This window comes from Aplidium turbinatum, chromosome 1 (genome assembly GCF_918807975.1).
Source record: "Aplidium turbinatum chromosome 1, kaAplTurb1.1, whole genome shotgun sequence".
NCBI lineage: Eukaryota > Metazoa > Chordata > Ascidiacea > Aplousobranchia > Polyclinidae > Aplidium > Aplidium turbinatum.
In genome coordinates this window covers 11229702-11238854 of record NC_137472.1, presented here as the reverse complement: position 1 = coordinate 11238854, position 9153 = coordinate 11229702, and the positions used below count along the sequence as shown (strand labels likewise).

General features: G+C 35.0%; 2 protein-coding genes across 2 annotated transcripts; both read right to left on the bottom strand.

Annotated features, from left to right (window-relative positions):
• Positions 1–1813: 1813 nt before the first annotated feature.
• On the bottom strand, positions 1814–6688 carry LOC145778550 (uncharacterized). Its single transcript, XM_082590061.1, has 3 exons — positions 6542–6688; positions 6157–6222; positions 1814–2932 (listed from the first exon to the last, which is right to left on the bottom strand). Exons 1-3 carry the CDS (start codon positions 6563–6565, stop codon positions 2417–2419), a joined length of 606 nt encoding a protein of 201 aa, XP_082446187.1. The 5' UTR covers positions 6566–6688; the 3' UTR covers positions 1814–2416.
• Positions 6689–6984: 296 nt separating this feature from the next.
• LOC145776438 (atlastin-1-like) lies at positions 6985–8191 on the bottom strand. Its single transcript, XM_082587821.1, has 3 exons — positions 7976–8191; positions 7602–7682; positions 6985–7197 (listed from the first exon to the last, which is right to left on the bottom strand). Exons 1-3 carry the CDS (start codon positions 8189–8191, stop codon positions 6985–6987), a joined length of 510 nt encoding a protein of 169 aa, XP_082443947.1.
• Between the last annotated feature and the right edge of the window lie 962 nt (positions 8192–9153).

Sequence of the window (9153 nt, the reverse complement as noted above, 5' to 3'; positions counted from 1 at the left end):
TTTCTTCTGTGAAATATTTCACTACTAGCGTGGGGCGTCCTCATAAAACCCCGTGTCGCTACAGATAGGGTTAAGGTAGGCTATGCATTGAGTTTAAACAATAATTCTTAGCAGATGTCAACCAGTTTTTGGTTCAATATGTTTTTGATCATTAATTTAAATGCATCTTTTACAACTTTTTTGGCCAATTATTTCAAAGAGAAATGCAATATCGTTTTGAAGGGCCAGTTATTGCAAAGCTAAATACAATATCAATATCTTGTTTAAAGGCTTATAAACAATTTTTCTTTTCTTTTTGATTGCTCGCCCCATTTAGATCTCATTTCTTTTTCTTCCAAAAAAATATTTGATTGCTGAAATCTATGAGAGTGCAAATGTTGTAAATTAAGTTAGGTATACTTACAAGTTCCATACAAATTATAAGGTTGTGCTGTACAATTTACTTTAACTTATAAAATATGATTTGTTTAAAGCCATCAATACAGTGTTAACTGTTATACCTGAGACTGCAACCTGTTCAGCTCGCTGTGGTATGGAATTGTATATCGAAAACTAGAGCTAATCAGCAAATTTTAAGGTGACATTTCTGTTCAATGACCCGAAGTTATCCAAGATAAACATAATTTGTTTCCGAATAAAGTTAACTGGTGAGTAGTGTTGTTAGAATTTATGACATTGTTTTACGACAATAACTACACATACCGTATTTACAAAACAATAAATATTTTAATATTCCACTCAAGATTCTCATTGTTATTGCGTAAAGTTCAATCGTCAGTGATTAATTCCTTTCTTGTTCGCATAAAGCATGGGAGCCAGTTGTACATAGCTTGTCGTAGCCCTCAAAATAGCGACCTCAGCGCGTGCAAAACATTAGGAAGAACATTTTACCATTTGTTCATACGTAATGTGTCTTCTCACGGTTTTTAAAAAAATGTCCACAGCATTCTTGAGTTCTTCCGAAGCATGGCCACCAACAATGTCACTACAATCTTGTTTTTGGAAAGGAGTAAATCACACTGCAAATTTGATTTATTTAATTGCCAACAGTTTAGTCGAAGAAGTGTGTTAGCGCTTATGCAAAACGATTGGACCTGTCCTACAGATGTTAAGATGCAAAGTTCTCAACTTTTAAATAAAAATAATATCAATAACCTCTCAAGTACATGTAGCTCCACACAAAGTGAAAATTGTATGATTTTTAATTTTTTTTTATTAGTTCAAAGAAAATGTATAAAAAGACTTTGTTAACTGCGGACAATAGCCAATGTTTCGATTTATGGATCTCCTTAGAGCAATAAAATGAGAGTAAAAAGTTGTCTTAAATTTTTTAAAACTTTTGAAGAAACGTACGTTGTGTTAATAAATGGTTTAAATTTGTTCAAAAATAAAAACATGAAAATAGTCAGTTAATTTTCACTTTGTGTGGAGCTACATGTAACCTACTTGAAAGGTTACTGATATTTTTTTTTATTTACTTGTTGATTTATGCATTTCAGTATCACAGTTTATATCTTTTGTGGATCCTTCTCTTGTATCATGAGCCAATCCAATACATGTTTGCTTGTACATCTTTTTTTGTTTGAAGTCTCAACTTTTGTTCTATACATCAAGGCCGTGTGAGCACCACCTCGCCAACCCCTCCACCCGAAATCCATTGGTGGGTCCCTTTTTAGTAATGGCCCTTACAATGTTCTTCAAACCATGGGCCTGTTTAAAAACAAGGCAAGAAAGCCATTGTGCCGCAGATTCATTTAATGTAGTGAAAATGAACTACCTGTTTTGTTTTAGCACACAATGCACACAATTTGTCTGTACAAAGTTTAATCCACAATTGCGTTACAATTGATTGAACAAATAGTACTGTACGTTCGAGTGGTCCCGAATTGTATGAGGGAAAAGTTTTTATCAAATCGGCTGGCGTTGCCGAATGGTGAGAACATCTGCGCGACGTTCGAAAGGACGTGGGTTCGACACTGCTCCAGAACACGCAGTTGTGTCTCGGCAAAAGACACTTAATGGAAAGCCAAAATAATGGCTTGCTTTTAAGCAGTATCGAGCCGTGCTCGTTCTGATTTCGAACTAAAGCTCTCGCTACTCGGATATGCTGCCCTTGTAAAGTTTTCCTTAAAAAATGGAAATAATTTTTTAAAAGATTTTTTCAAGATTTTTCGTGGCGACCAATACCACTATAATTTTTCATAACATTGTTGGTCAATGATTAATTGGTGCATGGTTGATCTAAAGCAAAATTTCACTTTGGATTTCTCCAACAAAAACATCCTGATAACACTTGTAAAGAGATTTCATCAACTGTCGGCTACTTAGCAATTCTTTGTAGTCGACTACTGTTTTGAAAAGGCATGTTCGAACCAATCAAAAGTTGTTATAAGAACAATATTATTGTCAATGCCATTCAAATTATAAACTTTACATCCCCAAATCTAAGCTTAAGTACAACTTCAGCTTTAAATTTGGTGGAATAGCCTTTCATGTCATCATCTTCAGTGCTGTTTTCTGATGATTCACGGAACACACTGCTTGCTAACTGTACTTCATGATTCATTGTGCTAGTTTTAAGTCCAACGGCAGTGGTGGTAATCGAGGCAGTAGCAGCTGCACCAGCAACACTTCCACTTACAATCCCAATGACTGTTGTTACCAAAGGACCAAATATAATCAAAGGTGGGCAGGCAGCTGTTGCTCCTACAGCCACAACTCCCAAGCCAATGGCAGCCCTCAGCATGATCTTTTTTGTTTGCATCTTGTCTGTGTGATCAATCAACTGCTTCCCTTCTTTTAGAAAGTAATCCCAACATTGTTCAGCGATATTTTCGTTGATCTTGTTTTTCAGATTCGCCTCTGTGCTCTCAAGCTCTTCAGTTGCTAGTTTAATTTCCTTTTTGTGCATCAACCGGTTGTTAGGCGTGATCTGCATAACAAAACTATCATTAAGAGACCTAGACTATTAATTAAAGATAACATATTCACCAATTAACTATAATATTATAGATGTACAGTATCTAACTTACAGACGCATTAACAGCAAATGGTAAGCGTTAATGTTTGTGCAACTGCTAAAAACATTCTAAATACCTGTAGAGTGTAAAGTCTCTAAGCTATTACACTGTAGTTGAAGTAGTTTAGTGTAGTCGAAGTAGTTTATGCAAACCTTAAAATACAGCACCTATCTTCTGCAACATTGAAAGTTTTCACTGCACATATATTTTGCTTTCAAATACAGACAAAATTATCCGCAAATATCCAGTAGAATTTGAATACAGCATGTTATCACATGCACATTCTATTGAATCTTAGCTGAAACCATAGGCGAGGCCAGGGGGGGCGAAAGGGGTCATGCCCCCCCCCAATTTTCCAAGTTGGGATTGCGAAGTTGAGCTCTTTGTTGAAAATGTAATAAAATTTGCAGAAATTTATAACGTTTTCCAAGACATCTGGCTATTAACACCCCCCAGGACTTGTTTTAGACACACAGAAAGGTACAAATAAATTTTCCAAATCGTAAATCGCGCAAACTTTACGCGATTTACGTTTCTTTGAACTAATTTGTGAAAGCAATTTCAGAATGGCTTACTCTCTTGGTTTTTGTGTAGTTTTTGTGTAGCTGAGTTTTTGGTGTTCTCTAATTTTAGCCGCAGTTTTTGCCCGTTCGTGTGTAAGAGCTACCTTTAATAAGTTAATAGCTGCTTATCTGCTAATAAACTTCATACAAATATTACCCTAAAAGTGTTTCCAGAAAGCGCTATAATTAATTATTTGAGTGCAATTTTTCAAAAATTTTCCAGGGGAGCATGCCCCCGGACCCCCCTAAAATACGCGTGCCGTCGGCACGCTCTAACCCCCGCCACTTTCATTGCTTTCCTTGCTCAACCCACCAGGATATTCCACTGCACATCAAGTGGCGATGGCTTAAATCAAATACGTGTTCTTTTCAATTCATCATATATTTGGCCCCTCCAAAAAAAATTTCCTGGCTACTCCACTGGCTGAAACTATCGATGTCAACTGGTTATATTTTTTTTCGATGTGACTGATTTCCATTTTTTTGTGTGCTCAGCAATCATCTCCAGCATGTATTTATCGAAAAAATGTAAAAATGCTTCTACAGAATGTCATCTTGATTTAATTTTGAATCTCTTAATTTGCTTGCAGCAGTCTGTCATGTTGGGAACGCTTATGTGAGAAGCAGAATATGCTGCCGACTATTCACTTATAACATGTCCATCGTCTATGACGTAGCCTACTATACTGTACAGTACGTGAAAAGGGCTAAAAATCATTCACTTCACTCACAACGTTCATTTATTGAGACCAGTTAGCAATGATTGACACCATGTTAACAACGTTTAGCATTTTCATTATCATACATTTTCTACTACACTTTGCTAGTACCTTATATTGTTATTATTACGTGATTTGATAAACAATATATTTTACAAATAATTTTAATTCTTTTCCATTGAATCCTTTTGTTTTCTTTGTGGATAGACCACAACCAAACTTACTGTCGCCAAGTTTGTACATACAGCAAATCAAATGCATGAAGACCCTGAAAAGGTAATGATAACAGAAAACACTGAAACAGAAACACTGAAACAGAAAGAGAAATTCTTCTATTTCAAACCCTCTTAGTAAGCCACAGTTTCAAGCTTATTCTCAGTAAGAAGAGTCTTATTCCGTGGGAGAAGCATTTGATGTTGTAAAGGGAATAACGGGTAAAGAGTTCGTCTTGCCTTGCAAAATAAAGCTTCTAGGTTAGGGAGGCTGGATAAAATTTTCAAATACAAATAAAACGTCACATTATTTGGTGGAAAACGTCTCTGGTATAAATTTGATTGCCAGAAACATTTAGTAGTCGTATTAGATACATCTACATGGTAATCTGAAGAAGCTGATGCTCTAATCGCTTCTCATGCAAAACACTCTGCTGGTAACATATTTGCGAGAGCGTCTGATATCGATGTGCGTGTGATTTTAATAGGTGTTCTTGGAAGAAATAGACCGGATATTGCAATTGTGAGAAATGTTATCACGGGTTACGTGTCTGGAAATTCTCGCAGTTACGTAGGCCTAGATGAAATCAAAATCACAAGTTGATTCGAAGAAAAGTAACTTGAGTTAGCAGAAGCTTTGCCTGTATTACGAACAATCGCTCCCCGAATCAAAAGTCACATAAAACCATTAAAGTTTACTTAACCTGGCGTCTTAAGTCATGGAATATTGCTAAAAAATGAGCAGAGATTTATAAAAGTGCTTGATTGATTTAGTGCAAACTTGAAGGTCAACTAGGACTACTCCAAGTCGTCTGTCAGGAGACACCCACCATTCAATTTGTCTGTCACATGCATTTTTGTGAAGCTTTACACTCGCAGATTAATTTTCAATCGATTTTATCCAGTCACTACTTCAGCTGACCTAGCTCAAGTTAGAGGGGTCACTTGCTTTAGGTCGTCTGTCAGGAGACACCCACCACCAAATTTATCTGCCACATAGGCTACAATTTTATGGAGCTTAAAACTCAGAGATGAATAATCAATTTGTTTTGTTTTATCCGATAACTTTTTCCGCTGAACTAGCGCAAATTTGGGGGGAGGGGTATAAAACTTGTCTGTCAGAGCCCCCCACCACCAAAATGTCTGTCACATACCCAGACAATCATCTAGAAGCAATTTACGTTACAACTAACTAAGTTTCAAGCGGTAATTATTTCGGCTGAACTAGCGCATTTTTTGGGAGATGAAAAATGACCCCATTCCCACACACACTACCGGCGGCCCGGCAGACTTCCGGATTATGAGTATCCACATATCACCGGCCATCGCTGTATGAATAGAAAATGGTTCTGTTTCACCTAGGGTGAACGTCGCGGACTTCCGGTTTACTGTTTAAATTTTGAAGGCTATAATCAGCCACTAAACATTTGAATTCAGAACTGTATGATTAAATTGAGTCCATAAGTGAAAGTTTTATTACTGTCTCTTTCAAACTTAGATTTTTAATGTGTGGAGGGCAAATAGAAACAGAGAAAGCAGGGGATTTGCTAAAAGGGGTTCTTGCAAAAATCATTATCATTCTCATTCAGAAAAAAAAATAATTAGTTTTATAAATAAAGAACCCTTTCATGAAGATGCTTACCTTCTCTACTTTTTCCAAAAAATCATGCATTGCATCGTCATACAAATCTTCAGCTGCGAAACCACTCTAAAAGTAATATTGGAGAATATTATACTTAAAAAAAAAAAGGAAAATAACTGTTGATTGCAGTAATTTGTGATCGATATTTCGTACTGAAAATAATTGAAATTATATTAAAAAATACAAAAAGGTGAAGTTTTATTGGTTTGAACTCGTACCTTTTTGTACCTTATTGTTTTATATCGGGTGCATTTCATGCAAAAAAACATTTAAAGAACGTTCAAAGGCTTCTGTGATTGAGGTGAAGTTGTTTTGTTTTAAGCTGAGAACTACTAGAAAGCGAAGCATTATGGTTAATCTACAACCTACAAATATAATCACTTACCTGGTTTTGAATGCAAGTATACATTCCTCATTTTTCATTGATATTGCCCACTGCATTTTTTTACATTTCTAAACAGTGTAAAATGAGGAAATACTGTACATAATGCAGGGTACATATCGTTTTTTTATATTTAATTAATTGCATCGGGTCTTGGTCCCATTATTTTTAGAAAAAAGAAATACCACTTGTCTGAGCCCAATTATGACATAACAATGCTCTCTAATTTGCCATATTATCGGAAGCTTAAGTGAATAAAATACCGGGCGTTAGAAATAGGCACAACACTGCACTGTATGCAGTTAAACATTTTTTGTAAGATGTGCCCAAGAGAGAGAGAGAGCACACACGTTGCCAAATGAGAACCAACATTATCATTATTTTCTGGTTTATTAGCTGAAACAATTTTTCGAATTGCAATTTTTAGTTTTTGTTTACATTTCTCCCTATTTTTGTTTACATTTCCTCCCTACTTTTGTTGCCATTGAACTCACTTGATAAGCTTCATAAATTCGCGTCAACATGCCTTCCAGAACGTTTCTAAATTTCTCCACCAACTGGGAAGACTCAGGCTTTGGAGAATTATCGAAAATTTCCATCATTTCTTTGTGAAGTAAATCGAATATCGGCCGATGTTTTTCTTTATTAATTCGTTCAGCCTGTTGGTAAATTGTAGTGAAATTTTTCATACAACCTGATTTATGTTGTATTATGTTAGCATGGGTATTTGTATAAATTGTATATACAATCTTGTATGTAAAGGAATCACTGTTATCTCGATAACATATGCTTTGTTTCACCTTTAGTACGATTTTTAGAATACTTTGCAAAACTTGCAAAATGAAAAATCGATAGTATTGAGACAAAGTTGATATAATTCACATGTACTTTTGATTTACTTCATATGATCTATATTATGAGTTTTGATTTATGTACTGGAATATATAATATAAGTAAAATGCATCTTTGAATAGATGTTTTCTGAAAAGAGATATATATTCAACTTACAGTAGATTTTTTTTCTACTTTGCCAACAGTTTTTAGCAAGAACGGAAATACTTACATATAAATCATTCCATAAGTTTTGCATGAAATTTTTGCTGTACTCTTGAATCAGGTGATTCATTTCAATGATTGCGTCAACCTAGCAAATAAAGCAAGTATATTCAGTAATTCATAAAACAAGTAGGCTTGGCTTGAGATCAGGAGAGTCTTAAAAGTTTGAGATGATGCATGTCACTTCGTTTTTACCGATATTGGCTTCGTTTACTAACTCCAGTGATTCGTTTATTTGTTCATTCCTTTCATTTTTTTCTTTCTTTTTATTTGTTAAAACGAGAAAAACCACAAGGTTTAATAATGCTTGAGATGATCGAAGTTGTATTCTCTGCAGTTTCAGTTAACAATTACATCTATGCATGTTGTATAGTATTGTACCTCAAGAAAATGCTCCGGATTTTCTTCCCAAGAAGTTTGGCTTATTATTGATGCATAAGCGTCAATATAGTCATACAATTCTCGACATGATACAGTATTACCATTTATCTCTTTCAAAGAAACTTTGTCTTGGTCCAACAACTGGTGAAAAAGTTTTTCAGTCTTTCCAAGAAAATTGTTTCCAATTTCTATAAAATAACTGCTAAGAAGAAACATTTTATAACAATTTTATTTGTTTAGGCTTTGAAGGTATATACCAGAGATATACAGGAGCCGAAGTTTTGAAGCTGTAGGAGCCGGAGTCCAGGGTTTCGTTCGGAGTTGCATCGGATCCAGAGTCTGAAATTCTTGGCAAAAACAGGAGTCTGATATTTTGCTAGTTGATGCCTTTAGCGTACAAATATTTACACTTCACTTGGCGCAGTTGTTATTTTTGTGCATTTCTGTGCTTTTCTTTTCCAAGCAGTCACTTGTTCATTTTTTTTCTGACAGAAGATGGTGAAGGTATAAGTATTATAGTATAAAAAATCTGGATGGTGATTTATGCTTTGCACTCGAAATCGGAGTTGAGTTTGGAAAATATCTCCAACATATTTGGAGGAGAAGTGGAGTTTGAAATCATACGTCGTAGTCGGAGTGGATAGAGGAAGAGTCCGGAAACCTAACTCTGTAGCCTACACCTCTAATATGTACAACCAGTTAATTTCCGATGCTCTCGAATGGAAACACGATTTTGAGAGAAGTTTTTGCCATAATATAAAAAGACCTTTAAATATCCTTTGATTGCTATGAGAAGTGTAAGTATATGTAAGTAAGTTTATTCATGTAAAACAAGCAGTATTAGTATAGATCAATTCGTTTAATTCAAGTTTACAACATCTAGGAATCTCAGTTTAAATAATTCTTATAAAAACTTTAGACATATAGAAGCTTATAGAAGCTTTAGAAGCTTTAGAGATATAAGCTTTACAGTCTAGCGTAGCTGCTATGGGAAAAAATGAAAAGAAAACGAATCGAACTCAATCTCAAGAATATGGCACATCAAAAATTGATAATTACAAATTATGTTGTTAAATGTTTATATTACAAATACCTATTATTGCAAGCAACTTACTATTGATCAAACAGCAGTGATCTCTTTCGCCCATTTTTTTAACAAAATCTTCTGGAGGTGGTAA